The 18,034-nt window shown below is 49.3% G+C and overlaps 1 protein-coding gene across 1 annotated transcript in view; it reads right to left on the bottom strand.

Annotated features, from left to right (window-relative positions):
- Positions 1-18,034, bottom strand: part of LOC121080654 (paired box protein Pax-5-like) — a 124,549-nt gene that overhangs the window by 59,707 nt on the left and 46,808 nt on the right. The window contains exon 6 of the mRNA XM_040578795.1: positions 15,439-15,614. Coding sequence (XP_040434729.1) covers positions 15,439-15,614 — 176 coding nt within the window. The remainder of the gene's footprint in view (positions 1-15,438; positions 15,615-18,034) is intronic.

Genomic DNA, 18,034 nt, shown 5'->3' with positions numbered 1-18,034 from the left:
CACCGAGAGCAACGGCTGAATAGCCTGCGTGGTATCCGGGGATGTGTACGCAGGGACAGTGGCCCCGTAAGTCTGCCCAGTCCCTGGCTGGCCGTCCCTCGCATCCGTCAGTCCCTGCACCCCTCCTGGAAGGTCTGGTGGGAAGGTAGCAGAGACACGCGGACGCTTGCAGTTGTTTTCCAACCGAGCCTCTCCCCAGCCATTGCAATCCCAGTTGCTCGGCTGAGCCAGGGCAGGCCAGCGGCCTCTCTTCCTCTGGTTTTTAAGCAGAAGCCTCCGTAGAAAATCATGGTAAGGCCATCCCAAGGGAGGTACACATCCTGGGGAGCTGAGGTGGGTTTCCAGATTTCAGCCTCACCAGGCCACCAGCAAGGCCTTGGGACGACCAGAAACAGCATGATGGTGGTGAGAGCTGCCCTCTGGTTTCGACAGGATCTGCAAGTTTGTTTCATCATCCGCACATTTATCCTCAACAGCTCCTTCCCCTCTCAGCATCAATATTGTTCTGTTTCCTCCAGGCCACGGAATGAAACGACGACGCACCCCAGCTCCCACCCACCCTGGTCAGCACTGCCGACCCCTGCATGGGCTCTTCCCCCAGTGTTTCCATGCCAGAAGCTCCCAGTTCAGTTTACTGAGGAATACAGAAACTGCACAATCCATTTTGCAGCAGCCTCCTCCCACTGCCGGTAGTGCTCACCCCATCCTGACAGCAGCACCACAGCAGGCTACACAGGCGTCTCCTCCCTGAAATGGCATTACCCCCGGCCCCCCTCCAACCTCTCCTCTCCCAAACCTCCTCCTCCTCCTCCCAGGACAGCCCCCACCTCCTCCTCTCCAGCTTTTCCCACGGATTCGCACAGGGCGTTTCTTCTCTTCCCCTCCTTCCCACCCTCTCCTCCCATGGCTCTTCTCACCCCAACGCAAACTGATCGATCACCTTGATGCTCTGTGGGCATCCTTCACCATCCCACCTGCAACGCTAAAAACAAGGGCACCCCAATTAAAACAAAGCATAAGACACCCAACTGAAATACAGCAAAATGAAACAGAGCATCCCACCCTGGTGGAAAAAAGCAGTTTGCTTTTTGTAAACCCAGCACAACCCCTTTGTGCCACTCATTGCCACAAGATATTGCTAAGACCCTCTGCTTCTCAGGAGAGGAACTGGACACTTCCACCCGCAACATTAACAATTTCAGCCACAGGAGGAGGGCAAATGTATGATGCTCCACCACAAGTGGCTCCACTGCTTCCACCCAAGCACCCGGCACGGGTAAGCAGGGACAAAAACACAACCAGCAGCCCGGTCAAGTATTTCCCTACAGAGAAATATGAAGCAGAAATATGAAGGCACGCTGGGAATACGCATGAAGTTTACATCAATACTGCCAAACCTTCAATCCTACTGACAGCTCCCACGACTTCAGAAGCCTTGTGCAAATTTGCAAGAACTTTTGTATTTCTGTAACTCTTTCAGACCAACTATCTGAAGGTGTTTCACGAACGCTTTCTAAGAACTGTTTGGTAACACTCTCCGTATCATATTATGTATCGTGTACAATAAACTGGTTTTAAAGGAGCACCCCAGGCAGCATTTACGATGGACCAAGCCTCCCGAGTGGCCACTGCCTCTGCAGTTGCTGCAGCTCTGGGTGCCACAAATCTCTACCCAGGTGAAAGCCAACAAAGCAAGCCAGGGAGTTTTGCTGTGCTTTCTGGCATGTTGCAAAGTTCAAGCTGAATACATCCGTATCAACCCCTAAACTCCCAAATTTCAGGGACTATCAAAGACTGACAGAAACACACGTCCTTCATTTTCCAAAAGACTCGCTTTTCCTGTTGGCATCCCTGGGAGCCTGGTGACCCTACGGGGGTCAGGAGTCTTCTGCCTTCTATCTTGGGGGTGGCAACTTTCCCTACAATGTGATGTGAATTTCCCATCCAATCCCCAACGTGGAAAGGAGCTCAATAAAAAAAAAAAAAAAAAAAAAAAAAAAAAAACAACTAAAAAAAAAAACCAACAACAAATCAAACAGCACAACAAGTTTTTCTTCCGTGTCTTCACCTATACCCAAGACTGGAATGGCAAGGACCACAATATTGCAATCTAGTTTTCATTACGGCATGTTTACGAAAAAAGCCAAAAATACAAGGACAAAAACATTGTTCCTGGAAGATTTACGAAGCACTTTCTAGTAACAAGTCCTCAGGGATGTGGAGCTACAGAGGCAGGAGGAACTGAACTCCATGGGGAACAACCCACGCGCTAACAGAGGGCAATGCAACTCCCCCAGCTCGGATCGCTCGGACAGGGTATTTTGTGCAGCAAACAAGGGTGCCAGGGAGGACTTTGGAGGATACAGAAGTGTGAGGCAGCCCTTCCCCTTCGCACACGCTGCAGGCATGCTTTGTGTGAGTGAAAACCCCAGGCAGGACAAAATGGGAAAATCTGGGGAATTACGTGGTGCTTTCTTTGCTGCGACAATGATTGAGAAGCTGAATGCTTCCTCCTTTCTGTCTTCTTCTGAGGAAGGGAAAAGGCCTCCTCAGCTTCAGAAAAAACACCTAGAAACATCAGAAATTGTCTGAACGTAGGTACAGAAAATGAAGCAAAACAGGGGCAGGCTAACCAATGAGTATGGTACCTACAGGGTGCCTATAGGGTGGTGGTTCCACGTAAAGAGGCTGTCTAATGACACCCACAGCCTGCTGCTGCTGGAGGCTCTGGACATCCTCCCTATCATGAAAGGCTCCAGCGAGGGACCTTCTACACAGAAAAACCATCAAAGAGCCCAAGTTTCGGTGAAACGTTTCTGGTTTTATCAAAAACAGGTTCAGGCAGACACGCTGCTGTCGCAAGAACCATCATTTTGCCGCTCAAACGTCAGCCGAGCTGGAGACACCCCGGCACAGCACATGCAGTAAAACATCACGATGAGTAAAGAGCGACAGATAACCAGAAGGGAACCCACTGCAGGTATGAGCCGAGCATCTCTTCCCACCCTGACAGCTGCCCCCGTTCTTACGCCAGAAGTGTATTTGGGGTTAAATTTTCAATTTTTTTCTCCACAGCCACAAGAAGCCCGAGGGGAAACACAGACATGGGGGCTGTGCCTTCAACAAAAACTCCCACTGGTGCGAAGCCTTCCAGCTTGGCAGGGCTTGAAAACCACTCATCAGGCGCATAATCCGATGACAATTTCTTGCGTACCTTAATTCTGTCTGTTACTTAATGCCTTTTAATTATTTAGGCAGGTCCTAATAACCGGTCCAACGCTCTTAGCCAAACGCAGCGTCCGATGAGCGCAGTTCTTCTGCCTGGCTCCACTTTGCAGCCCCCATTTCGGAAAGGCACCTGCCGCCTCCAGCACCTCCTTCTCCCCCAGCCTGCCGGGTACGTCTCTGGACGTGACTTGTCTGGACTGACTCACACTTCAGGTCAGCTCTCAGCCCGGAGGAAACTTCTAGAGCACGGAGAATGAGCAGAGGAAACCCCTGCCTCTCCAAGGTTGCCCTTACTCGATTATATTTTCAAGGTGGGAGGAGAAGGGCTGTAACCCACCCCCACACACACATGTTAAGATGCTCTCTTAGTGTAAGAGCTTCCTTCCTTTCAGACTTAATTATTTTTTTTTTCATTTCAGTGAATTCTGCCGCCACCAGATTTTTAAGCAGCTGCTATTCATATGAGCGGAGAGGAATTATGAAATGAGCCCTTTTTTCTGGCTTATCTCCACAATGGCTTTTTGTCGTCACACAACCGGTTCTGCAGGTTGTCTCATTCGATGACCCTCTAAACAAATGACAGCCCAAAACTACAGCATTCTTCTGAAAAGCCAGCATCTGCACTGAGCAAGCCGCACAGCTCCTGGCCACTTCACCCCAGACGGGTCTCCGTCTCATCCTGCACGCTGTGTGAAACAGGTCCTGCTTTCCCACTCCAGCCGTGCTTTTTACATTTTCCATTGCAACCACACGGAAGTTTCCCCAACGTCACAGCAGCTGGGAAGAACAGCTGGTAACTGGACATTAGGGTCATAGGATAATCCAGGCTGTAAGGAAGCTCCAGAGATCCCTCAAAGCAGGGCCAACTACTGGGCCCAGACAGGTCGCTCAGGATTTTATCCAGCTGGGTCTTGAAAACCACCATGGATGGAGACTGCGTAACTTCTGAGGGTAACCTCTGCCCTGCCTGCCTGTCCTTGGGGCAGGGAGAAGGGCTCCCTTGGACCCTGCAGAGCCTCTCCTGCCTCAGCTCATCGCCCCTGTCTCCTCTACTCGCACTGTGTGCGCGTTTGGCTCTTTCTAAGATGCTTCAGCCCATCAAGATCTCGGGGTGTTCACTAGCTGTGTAGGGAACGTACTTTGAGAAACTCATCTTTGCGGATTAAAGTGACGGACAAACGTAGGGAAAGCCTACAGAACGAGTGTCAAACAGCAGTAATTTCTGAACCAAAGGGTGGGCATTGTGTTCGCAACTGTGCAAAGCAAGCCTGAGGGATCCAGGCGCTTACTGGGGAATAAGAAGTCTTATTCTATTCTTCAAATGCCGGTGCGAGCCCTTCCCCTCAAATACAACAGGAGCATGCCAGGCATTAAACAAACCAACGCGCAAGTGTGTTTACTCACAGATTTGTCCCTCCCTCTCTTGCAGGGCTAACACAGGCATAAGGAGGTCATTCAATTTTGCTATGACATGATCTTGGCTGACTAGTACTGTCGCATGTTGCATGACGTTGTCTTCTTCCACAGAAAAAACCAGCTTCAGGACAATCCCAAATCTATTTTCCTATGCAAGCGGAGCATCGCCTACTGCTGTAATGTGCACGGATGGCTCCCCTACTGTTTCTCAAAGGGACAGAGACCACATGAGCAATTATAAGTCTACTCATCTTGCTCATGTATTACACTTTGATGTTTTATTGAAAATCTAATGGGCAGCCAGTAAATCACTCATCTCCGTCAGCTCTTGGGCAGAATCTGCTGTTTGACTGGCTACCTTCTGTGACTTTTTCTGTAATGACAGACCCTCTATCTGCTGGTGACATGAAACCTTGGAAGGAAGACTCCACTGAAGATAAAGATGAGGGGTATTATTTAAAACTTGCTGATATGTTAGACCTAGTTTATCTCTCTGAACTGAAAAAAATCAGCTATTTCCCGCAAAACACGTGATGAACAATCACTCAAAGCCAGTGCCCAAACTGCAAAGAAATGTGGACACTCGGGAAAGGTAACAAGAGGGGAAAGCTTTTCTTAAATTTCCCACCCCTGTACCACACATGGAAACCACAGCGAGATCACCCACTGCCTTTTGCAGACTCTGTGTTCCACTGTTGTCACTAAGCTGCAGGTGTAAAGTGCTAAGGTGAAACCATGACTGGCAAAGCATCCCCTTGTGGTGTTACCCAACAGAAACAGTGCTAAGGCTGCAGTTTCCAAACACGGTTTCCCCAGACCCTCGAGTAAAAAGCGCACCACACTCCTCTTCGATGGCATTTCGAGTCCCTGAGGAGCTCCCAGCCATGTCTGAACACCAGGAAGCCAGTTCGACATCACAGGCTCTGGACCTCAGCTCCTGCAGGCTCAGTCGTGCATGTACGCCAGAGCCCCAGCCATGTCACTGTACCACATGTCACCGGCAGTCCCTCTGCACGAGCCGGTGCACAACCTGGGCAGCCTGCCTGGGGGAAGAAACATCCCCCACTGCATCTGTACAGAGCAAAGAGCAAAGAGACAAGGACAAAGGAGATGTCAGCGCTGCAGACACTGCAAGGCTGGCCTTTCCTTTAACTTCAGAATTTGTATTTTCACATACGGTCATAGCTGAGAGCAGTCAGGAGGAAAAAAAGGGGTTGTTAAAAACCAGGAATTCACTGCAACTCCTGAAGCTGTTATCTACCTCTGTATTTTGGGATCTCCAGTCCCTGCTGGGGCAAGGGGAGGAGGCAACAAACTGGACTCCTCCAAGCAGGAGACAGACCGACACGCTGCCCTGCCAGAGCCAGACATGGTCCCCAGCAAAGCCACACGAGCAGGGGGATGAGCCCCAGCAAGCCCTATGCAGCAGACGCAGAGGGAAGCAGCATCAGCGTAAACCCAGGCTGTCACTGGGGCTTCTCCAACAAAGTAACATGCACTGGGAGAGCTCAAACACACCCTGAAATCCCCAGGACCCGTGCGCTGCCGTCCTCCCCCAGCTTGGTTTGGTTGCACCGATTTGGCCACATGTTGCTGGCAGGAGAGGGAAGAAGGAGGCATGGCCCAGTGGCTCTTTTTTTTTTTTTTTTTTCCTTTTGGCCCATTTCTTCAGGTTCTGACTCATTGCAGCTGAGTTGAGACGGAGAGACCCAGAAAGACAAGAAACGGCCCGTGGGTTTCCTTACGTGACAACAAGCACCTCCACGCTTTGCCAGCACAGCAGGGTCAGTGCGGAGAAACCCCAGCGCCAGTCCCAGGGCACTGCCCGCTAGGCACTGCAGACCCATGGAAATGCTCCCTACCACCTTCTGGAAAAGTCTGCAGAAATCCTGACCCCCAAGATGCCTGTTGCTTCCAAAGCAGGAAAGCCAGTCACCGCCTGCTCCCGCTGGCAGGGACCCACAGGAAGGGACACCGAGCTCAGGTGGGGACGCAGGGTATCTTCAGCTCTCTGCCTGGAAAGAACAGTGGGCATCCCTTGCGTTATCCCACCTGAGTTTCTTCCCACCTGTTTTGCTTACCCAAAGACCAGACATTTCAGTTCCAGCCCGGCTCAGACAGACACCCCCAGGTATTCACGCAAGCTGCAGGGCACTTTTTAAAAGGATGATGCTGATGCAGAGAGACGTTAGAAGGATACACAGCTCCTGTCATGCTGCTTCCCCACCAAACTCCCCGCCGCCATGGCCCCACTGTCACACAAAATACCAAGTGTCATACAACACAGTCTGCTGTGACTGTCACCACCCAACACATGTCACAACAAGGCGGCGCACACGGCGAGTTTTGTGCAGTGCTCAGAAGCTCACGCATAAAAAAACGCCTGTACAGGAGGGCAGAGCGGCAAGGATGCAAACAGGAGGTGTCGGCCCAAGGAACTGTGCTTTCTGCTGCTATTCTTAAAGAAAAAGGCTTTCTACTCATAAAAGTTGATTTGCAGCAGGGAGAAACACCATGGCAGGTTTCTTTTCTCCTTCTTGATTGTAAAACAGCGCAGAAGGTGGTGCATTGTCCCCATCCCATCCTGGCAGTGCAATGGAAGGATGGAGGGATGGGAGAAGAGACTCTGTCCCAAGGAGGCTACAGCCCCTCCACGGCACCGCAGAGAAGTCACTGCATGTGGCTGCTCTACCTTGATCTGCGCTGCTGGTGGAACTGCTTTCCCCTCCCCAGCCGTTATCTGTCTTCTCCATCCAGACAGCATGACCCTGGGGGACACTGGTCCTCCCCAGCTAGCCAGTGCCCAAAGCTCTTAGCCCTGTGCTGCCTGCTGGGTCTTCCCAGTACCACTGTAATGCAAGTAAGTGACACTCACAGTGGTAGTGAACACAAATAGGAATCCTACACAAAGTTTCGCATACTGAAGGCTCAGCCTCCAGAAGCCAAGGGCAGTTCAGAGCAATGAGCTCCCTGGAACAGCCAGAGGGTCCTGGAAGATGGCAAAGCTCTATCCAAAACGTCTGCAGAACAACCTGTTATTTGACCACCATCTGGTGGGGCTCCCCACGAAACCAGAAGCTGCAGTTGGCAGCATCCCGCTAAAGCAAGCCTTAGCTCAAAGGGCTTTGCGCATGGAGCACGGCTTGAACAACCACCTCACGCAGGTGTCGTCTCCGAAGAGCTGCTGCTCCCTCCCAGGGACAAGCTCTGTTGTTATGGCTGAGCACTGCTACTCTCCAGTCCCTCTAAATTTCACCATTGTTGAAAGGTAATACTCGGGAAGAAAAAATACTACCAGCCGGAAAGCTCCTCCTGAGTAGCCTCTGACTGATGCTCTCCCTGTCTCTGCCCATTTTTACCGCTAGCAGAGACCGGCAGCACCAGGAGCAAGTACCTCTCCGCAGCACATACGCATGCCCCCTGGGATGCAAGCACCCCCGTTCCCACACCCCCCAAGCACCCTGTCATGGCTTATCTTGGAACCGGCAGCAAAATCCCGCTGCCAGGCAATCCCCAGAACAAGCCAGCACCTCATCCCACTGTGTGAGCACGGCAGGGTCACCCACCTCCAGCGCCAGGTACCGCATCCTGCTCCTGCCCCGCCACGGGCCTGAGCACAGCGAGGGCGGACAGGCAGGCGGGTGGCTGAGCCACGGCTGCCCTGGCCCACGCTGCAGCCCCGGGGTGGGGATGCACTCCCTTCGGAATTCCCTTCGGAAAACAGCTTGACCCCCTGCAGCCCCCACACGGGGCGGGGGTCCCAGGCGCCCACGCTCCCAGCTGCTGTCCCTCCGCCACCCTACCCGCCCAGACCCCGCGCCCTTTCCATTCGGTAGGGGTATTGATCTGCTGGCAGCAATGGGCTGGATAATTAGCCAGGAATTAGGGTTTCTATTACAGCCAGGAGGCTGCCCCAGCTGATTTATCACCTGAATAATTTACTGTGATTGAAAGGAAATTAAAATGAACTCCATTTGACAACTGTGCGCTTTTATGGGCTTTAGTGAAGACTCAAAAGCCAAATTAATAGCCTAGTGTTGTTTAATAGTCTACTGAGAGTAAATACGGGAAGGTTTTTCCTCTCCTGATGTGCTCTCTTATGCTGGGGTTTAAAGTTGTTTTTTTTTCCCCTCCCACCGATAAAGCCACAGACTGGATCAGAGGAGGTTTCAGTCGGGAGAGGCGCAGCTGTAAAAACCAAAGAGCCACCCCTGCTCCTCACCTGCCTGTTTCTGCAGGTGGAGGGGCTCACGGCACTGGCAAAACGGGAGCAAGCCAGCAGCCCCATTCAGCTGCCCACCCCGGCCAGTCTCCACCAGCATGGGATGAGGGACCAGCTGCTGGTGGGAGTGGGATACGTGAGACGGCACAGGGGTAACACAGCTTCCCACAAACGCATCCCGCACCATGGACCCCCGTCCACGGCGGCACAGGGTGCCCACAGCAGGGACATGCCTTCCCACCCAGCTCTGCCAGACTCCTGCACACGAGGAGCAGACCTGCCTGCAGAGCTGGCAGATCGATGCTGATTTCTGCTTTTCCTTTTCCTTTGTCTGTCCGTCTTTTTTTTTTTTTTTTCCCCCTCAATTTTAGCATTTGCATCCATTTGCCAAGCTGTGCAGTTTTTTGTTTTCCTTTTTAAGTTGCTCTTCATTTACCGCACCCTGTCACACAAGCCTTTGCGTAAGAGCTTGCGTTTACATGCTCAAATCACTTCTTCAGGTAGCAGATCAAGAAAAGATTTGACTCTGGATGTTCACATACAGCCATGAGATAGTTCCAGCATTGCCACTGTTACTGGTGACTTGTTACTGGTTACTGCACAACTAGGGAAGCCACAAGCAAATAAATACTAGCTCTGCATTTCTCGTCACAAGGATCAAGAGTATACAGCAGCCTCTGTCCACCCAAAGGCAGTGCCCCTCCAGAAAAAAAAAAACAACACACAGTATTCATGCTCCAGGGAGCAGGATGAGCACACACTCCTGCAGTTCATTCCTTCCCTCTGCCTCTCCAACAACTGCCCTCGGAGAGTGAGCGAGTCACACTTTAAAACACACAAATGGCTCACACTTTCTGGCTTGAAGTAGGACTTGCCTTGTTACTTCTGAAGATTAAACTCCAATATTGTAAGGAGGGGTGTTCTCAGGAGGCTGCATTCCTGCAAACACACCATCCAACACAGCTCCTCACAGTGGAAAAAAAGAGATTCCTCTTTCAAAGCTGCAGCACACTTGGATGGAAAGTAAAGCTTGAGGATTTTCTGAAGGACTTCACGCCCCCCCTCTTGGTCAGTTTGGAGAACTCCTTCATCACAACTCTTCAAAATAGAGGGCAATCGGGTTTCAGCTTCATGCAGTTTTTTGCCACCAATTCATTAGTAATTTTTTTCATGTTCATTAGTTATCCACATTTCATCTGCCTACGCTTATCTCCAGACTCAGACTTCACTGCGCTGCACGTCATGAATACATACACTAGTATAAGTTTGCCAGGTTACTGTTTTCTACCTATGCCCAGAATATCCACATTTTACCCAGAAAATAATCCGAGAACTGATACTCGGTTCAGCTCTAGCTAAAAGCAATGGGAAAACATCAGTAACGGCCTGGGAATTATCTGCTATTAACAGCAAGCAATTCTCTTCTAAGTTGGTGACCTGCAAAGTGTTGAATCTGGTCACATCATGTTATGCCTCATTATGGCCTCGATCTAAAGTCTATTGAAGTCAATGGAAATATTCCTCTTGGCTTCAATGAGTATTCGATTGGACCCAAGTGTGAAGCTGAAAATACAAGAGAATCCATTTCTGTTGTGGACAGAAATAGAGCACAGATAATTCTCTTCTTTATTCGGAGGAAATTAATGCACTGCTGATCCTGCTGTATATCCGTCACCCCCCGGTTTTCCCCTGTGCAAGCATTAATCCTGCTCTCACAGTCAGCAAAAGCACGTCAGTCTGCAAACCCCGGTGTTTCCTGCACCCGTCCAGCCTCCCATGCCCGAAGCCCTCCAGCTCATGGCTGTTTCCCAGGTCTTGATCTCCAAGAACATCTCCCGTCCATGCTTTGACTGGTAAACGCATGGTTCACACGACCGATCCCGCAGGTTCGGCCAGCCCGGGATGGCTGCCTCACAGAGCTGGGGAGAGCTCCTCCATCCCTCTGGCTGGAACGGTGGGAAACCAGCAGAGGACAGTCAGCCTCACGGCCACGTAGAGGGGCTTGCCGAGCACAGCCAGCACCTCCAGTTCCTCCAGCTAGATGCTTCTACTGGACTTTCAGGGGGGACCTTACTGCTCTCCACAACTACCTGAAAGGAGGCTGTAGCAAGGTGTGGTAGGTCTCTTCTCCCAGGACAAGAAGAAACGGCCTAAAATTGCACCAGGGGAGGTTTAGATTGGGTATTAGGAAAAATGTCTTCACCAAAAGAGTGGTCAGGCATCGGAACAGGCTGCCCAGGGAAATGGTGGAGTCATTGTCCCCGGCGGTGTTCAAAAAACACGTCGACGCAGCGCTTAGGGACACGGCTTAGTGATGGACTTGGCAGTCCTGGGTTAACGGTTGGATCTGATGATCTTAAACATCTTTTCCGACCTCAATGATTCTATGATTCTATTCTACGACCAGGCACCAGAAAATCCCACCATTTGGCACAAGCAGCTCTGTGCACGGGGAGGGCATGGGATGAGTGCCAGTTCTGGATAACATCTGAGTTGCCAGTGCAGCGATCACGATAGGTGGGGTTTTGCCCCTGGCAGGGGCCAGGCTGCAGAATGTTGATCTGCCACGGCCGTAGCCGTACAGCACAACCCCATCGCAGGCAGGGAAAAGCCGCTCCTTGTGTCAGTAGTGGCTTTGCTCCGACGGAAGCCTGGATGTCAGCTGTGGAAGCAACACCCACAGCCTTCCCCGTGGGCACAGGGAACCGCACTGCAGAGCTAACGCACGGAGGAGCACCAGATCCACGCACCAGGATGCACGGAGAGAAGGGAACTGCTACCCATCCAGGAGGCAGATGCTGTGGCGGCTTTCCTTCTCTGAGACCTGAGGATTACGTGACATTTCAAGCTGTGAGCTTTGTCCCGGCCGATGAAAGAGCTGCATGGTGCTGGCGACCAGCAGCCATAAGCAGAACGGCTGCACAATGGCAGCATTGCAAACATGCCGCTATCTGCATTTCCAAATCCATGCCCAGGAATACGTGAAACCAGATTTCCGCGAACATTAGCAGGCAGTGCGATTCGATCACAGGCTGTTTGCAAACAATGAGCACAAAAGGGCATGAACGTCAGGGAAAAGGCATTAATTTCGTACAAGAATTCATTTTTGCAGCAGGGCTCTGTCAAGGGGAAGCAGGCCAGGGCGCTTCTAAAGTGCTGACTATATGCCTTGGTTACTCCCCCGCAACGCAAAGACATGAGAGGACTCGACTCCGTTTGCACAGCAAGGCTCAGCTTCGGGCTTCCCAGCTCCCAGCTGCTCAACCTCACCTGCCATCCAACGTTTCTCATGCTCTGCACGTGCAGGTATCACATACCCACGCTGCAGAGTACACACCTATGCATGCACAGCTGCACCACTGGACATTCGGCTGCAAAATGAGGCACGTAATAGGAGATGCCTTATTTCTGTCCCCCAATACACGCAGGATGACGCAGTCTTTAATAATACGAGGTGGAATCCCTGCCTCACCCTGCGCATGCAGTGGGCACTGTTTTTGAACAAAGGACTGCCTGATATGTTATTTTCCTGTCATTGTCCAGTGGTTGCCTTCTCTTCCAGCGTCGTATAAGCCCTTCCCCAAAGACAAGTATTCATTCCCTGTGGGTCTCTCTATAGAAGGCACAGCTTACAGCAGCTGTGAAAACTCAGGTGATGCTTGTCAAGAACACAACATGTTTCGAGCCGAGAAATAACTCTCCATTTTAAACAGGTGAACTGAGGGAAACATTGAAGACGGAAAAGTAAAGAAAATAGATTGGAAGAACTTAAAAGTAAAGGGTTTGGCAGTGATGAGCAAGCACCCCCACACATCCCATCAAAACATATACCTGCATGAGGGGCAATGCACGCTTTTCAACAGGCAAGCCCAAGTTTTGTCCAGAAAATTTATTAGGAGGACTTTGGGCAGCAGAGGCCAGCCTTCAGCGGGGACAGAGCACGCTGAGGTTGCAAACACTTTGCTGTGCAGACCTGTCCCCCCATGTCACAGCTCACCACGGCCAAGGGACTGTTCTCAGTGCACAAGCAAGGAGGAAGACTTAGACAGGCACCACAAAACGGGGAGAAAAAGGAGAAAAATTGCTAGCGCATAGCAATTCTTCTGGTAAAATATCCAGAACCTTGCTTAGGTGAGCAGCACAGGGACACCAACAAGTTTCCGTGCCCAGGTATGACTAGGGATATTCATCTGGCTGCTACTGGCCCAAGATTCTAGTAAAACAGATAAGCAGTGGGTCAGCAGCTCCTACCAGACTTCTCCCCACACCTTGTCTCTATAGGGAGAAGCATCTTTTCCGTATTTTCCTCTACAGAAATAACTCGGGACTCCATACATCCACAGCTGACTGAGTTCCTAAATCACTGCATCTGGGTTCTGCAGCACTCTGGACAACCAGATGCCAGAGGCAGGTCTTGGTTGACTGTGACAATCTATTGCGGACACAACTCTGGTCTTACAAGTCACATCCTCAGTATTTTCTCCTCATTGATTTGTTTGGCCTTACGAATTGATCCAGCTAGCTTCTCCAGTTTGGTTAAGTATCATGACAGCCTTGCTTGAGCCACCAAAAGAGGTAAAACAAGACTGCTTCGATAAGGGGTGTAGCTCATACCATACCACATCCCTGTGAACCAGAGCTAATCATACAGACCATGACACTCACGATGAAGGTCACACTCTACATTACACCAAAAAGCAGAAGCCGACCCCAAATTGCCACGAGCCCTTAACCACAGCCCAGCCTTCCAAAAGCAAACAACAATGCTCTGACCCATATGAAAGCCAATAGCTACAAAATCCATTTGTAATCAAACTTAAAAATGCCTAAGCGAGGCAGTTCTGCTAAGCACCTTTTTTACATCATAGTATCACGTTTCTTAGCGTCTATTTGACTTCCCAGAGCATGCAGAGAGAGTACCCTGTTAACCAAATCAATAGCACTGTATCTCCGATCTCAATAAACTGACTGCACAGCCAGCCTAGTCACAGCTGCTTACGTGGACCCAAGGAGATCCCTGTGCCACCAACAGCCAGATATCCCGTATTTGACCATCAGGACAATACTTCAGCAAACATCCTTATTCAATTCTCTCATTCTTCTAATTAAACCAGTAAAAATTCATCTCTGGATAAGCGTTCACTTGCTCCTGCACTCCCTCCCTCCCTTGAGCTACAGTTCTGCATGACTCAGAGACTTCGGAACACAGAAACGAATAAACCATCCTCTTTCCTCACTGCTCTCTTTATTAAGCTTTTTTTTTTTTTTTTTTTTTTTTTTTTTGGCATGGAAAAGTTTCCCAGGGACAGATCTAACACCGCACAACTTCTAAGTGACCGACACTGAAAAGGCTTGCTGTAGGAGCGGGACACAGTGCTTGTCCTCTCCCAGCATCACCCCTGTTCAGATGGGACAGCCACCATCTAGTGGTACGTGAAGGCCATTTCACCTTGCAGAGACACTTGGGCGCTCCTAAGGAGCGTTTCAAAAAACCAAATTGACCTCAGCACCTTCTCCATCTTTTTCCCGCTGGAGTTCCAATCCGCAGAGCTTCTCAGCAAACACAAACCAAGGGAAACCACGAAACCAGCAGAAGCTGGTGAAAAGCAAATGGCTCTACGAATTCAATACCAAATGACAGACTTTCAGCATATGTAACTAATTCATTTTTTTTTCCCAAGAATTTTACACCGATACCTATTACTTAACTGGAGCCACGACGGTAGTAGGCTACCGTAAGATAATCTCCAGTGGATTTCAAATGTATAGATTTCCCCAAGAGAAATCCAGTGTTTGTGTGCAGTCTGAGAAGTCCACCCACCTTGACAAAAAGCAGGTCTGATACGAAGAACACTGAAGATTAATGGCCAAATACATCCAAGCTAGACCAGTATCAGTGCTGAAAGTGGTATCTTCATTTCTACCTCCCTCTCGGCAGCTAAATTAAAGGCTGCTGCCCAAGGAGAAGAACACAGAGAGACCCAGTTCACGAGTTTTAGCGTGTGCTTCTCTACTGTGCCTACAAAAATGGAACTTTCCCAAAAAATTAGCACCAAGTCCTTCTCAAACACGCTGCTAATCTGTAGGTGCAACTAATTTACTTTCAGATACTAATTGGGTGTTTCTCTCAGCAAATGGCCAATTACATGCCTAATAAGCCATTCCTGGATACAAAATCCAATTTGTGTGCGCCATCAGGCCAACTATGAACCAAAATTAGGCACCGGGTTTTGCAGGTCTTCTTGTTACATAGTCTGCTTTTGATCTAACAAAAGCAACAAAAGCATCAAAAGCTGTGATGTTCAAGGACTCATTTGATGCAACTGGTTCAGATCAGGTGTAATTTCGTAAGCAAACACTTGCTAATGTTTACACAACAAGTGTTTTTTCTTCATTTTTTAATACTCGGTCTTTTATGGCTAACGTGCACTTTGGCTGAGATCAGCTTACATGACAGCTGTTTCTCCATCTTTTTCTGCTGAGACTCTGAGAAGCATTTGGTGATGTCCACCAAACAGATCTCTGCCAGCAGAAAGCATCATCAGGAAAACACTGAACATTTGCACTAGTACCTGCTCTGGTTTGATGGGCTCAGTTGTTGTGAAAATGTCAGAATAATGTTGCCTCTCGAAGACTCGATCCAACACTTCTAGCTGTTGCTGGGTGAAAAGGTCTCCTCGCATCTGTTTCCGAAGAAAATCTCTGCCTGGGAGAGAATGGCCATTTGGTACCGGAGATTCCTGAATACCTTAAAGAGGAGAGAGAAGATGGAGAATAAGTAGTCATTGCAATCATGACACCTACAGAGGAGTGCTCATTTTAGCCCTTGATTATATGTGGATACCAGTATCATGACACCACGAAGACTCTTTGAGAGGAGGTTACAAGCAAGATAAATATTCCCAGAAGACGCACCGACTAGTCTTCCATTACATTACCATTGCATTCCATTCCTTTCCATTCCAGCCAACCCTCAATCCAATTCACAATCAATGATCCCACACATAATTCAAAGGCAGGACAAAAGATAATGGCCACATCTTTGGTCACACCTCTTTTACTGCACCACCTGAAAACCTGTCTGGATGCAGGAGGACATGGGAGGATTAAGTACACTGCCTGATGCTACAGTCACAATCAACTTGGGTTACCTCCACTAGATCTGCTTTGCCCACTCACCGCCCATATGCTTCACCCCCTTCCTGCAGGTCCTGCAAGTCCTTCTCAGCTCCATCCTGTGCCGAGCTTCAAGCTATGGCACGTCCCATCTTGAGAAGCAGAGGCTCTCCATCCAGCACCAGGTCCCCCTGGCAGCAGCTGGCCAGGCAACCTCCAAAACACAGACATTTCCTGCACTGTGCCGAGATGGGATGTCCCTGAGGTTGAGCAACCACTGCAACACCCTCAGCAAGGCCTGACCTGATGTGTCATCCTTGCACTGCCATTTCACTTTGTATTTCTTAAGCTTATTGACACAATGAAAGCCTGGGCTCCAAGGCACATTTTTCTCTCTCCCCGCTTTGGAAGAGATTTTTAGCAGAAGTCATAAGTGACTGCCCATGGCTGAAAAGCCCCGAGACAAGTTTGAAAAATGTTTAGATTGGCAGTTCAAAAAGACTCTTGCAATACAGGGGCTTGTTTCAATTTGCTTTCTGCAGATTCACAGTGGTTTTCTACTTTTCCTTCACCTGTCAGTGCCAGAAATGTATCTTTTATGCACTGAAAGCTGAGGTCTGCAGTATTCCCAGGACTCCAGGAGGTGGAACTCCAAGAACAACAGTAAATATCAGATTTCTCCAGATGGCAACACTGCACTAGACAGAGGGAGGAAATGTTTTAAAAATAGAAACTTGCTGCCAAGATAGTTTTGAGGAGCAGAATTCAAATGCATCCTTAACAACAAGATCTTCAGGCCTATTGCAGTGGCTTACTGTCCAAGTAGCCTGCAGAGGAATAACATCACTCAGATCTTCTCCGGTAGATTCTGCGTCAAGTTTTTTTGGTGGCAAGTACAGAGGCAATCTGTGCAAAGACACCCTGCTGCTGTAGACACCAGATTTGTCCATGGACATGCGCTGGCCATCAGTAACACGGGCGATGCACTGTAGACAAGATTTTTCACAAGGGACTACTGATTTGAGATCATCTTCAGTGCAGCTGGATTTAGCGGAAAATGCCATGTATCCAGAAAACCAGGCTGTTTTAAGAGAGGTCTCCCAAACTGGGGGACCGATGCACAAGAATACTTTTTCAGCCTAGGTCACTCTCTGCAACAAAGCACATAGACTGAACAGGCATTTGATGTTAGCAGTTAATGCTGGAAACCTCCTTCTAACTTTTAGTTCAGCAATTTAGGCAACAGCAGCTTTATATTTACCTTTTTAGAGAAAGTCATGCAACTTAAATCAAGAGTAGACAATGTCGGCTTTTGTAAAGTGCAAGGATCAGTTTATTCCACACAGTAAAAATACCTTCAGCCTGTCCTCTGAATAGAAAGTCTAAGCGTGTGTACAGAGCTGTGAAAAAACACAAAGCAATATAAGAAAGCGGTGTATCTTTAAATCTTTTCCTTTTTTTTTTACTATTCTAAATCAAATAATATCTAATAGACCTAGTGCTGGGTTTAGTCAACCATGGCTTATAAAATTAAAATTCTGGTTGCTAGCTGCATGGTAGCAAAGGGCCGGGGAGACCCTGTTTCTGCAGCACGGAAACACTGGCTTTAAATTTCAGGTTAAACTAATGTTATTCACTATTTGGCATCAAAGTTAAAGCTTTATGCAGTTTTGGTCTAAAGAGGGTGATGAAAAGCAGTGAAATGATCCAAGATGTGGCATGACCTGGAAAATTTCTTGGCGACATCAGTGCAGTTTGTGCATTGTTTATACACGCAGAGATCAGGTGTATAATGAGACCCCATCATATTTAAATACGGAGCTGCTGGCCTGCATTTCACCAGCAGCACTTTTATTACAGCATGCAGCTCTGGATTTTTGGGGGGAGGTGAATACGTTTGAGAAGATAAGCCAGCCAAAGGCAAAGCCTGCTGCAGCAGCCTTGGCTGGGGCAGCACCATGCTGGGAGCTGGGCTCCCATCTCAGATCCCAGATCCTGGTATCCCGAGGGGCTTGGGACGGGCACAGACAGAGACACCACAGAGTGCCTGTG

The sequence above is a fragment of the Falco naumanni genome, chromosome W, assembly GCF_017639655.2.
Source record: "Falco naumanni isolate bFalNau1 chromosome W, bFalNau1.pat, whole genome shotgun sequence".
NCBI lineage: Eukaryota > Metazoa > Chordata > Aves > Falconiformes > Falconidae > Falco > Falco naumanni.
This window is presented reverse-complemented; position numbering and strand designations above follow the sequence as displayed.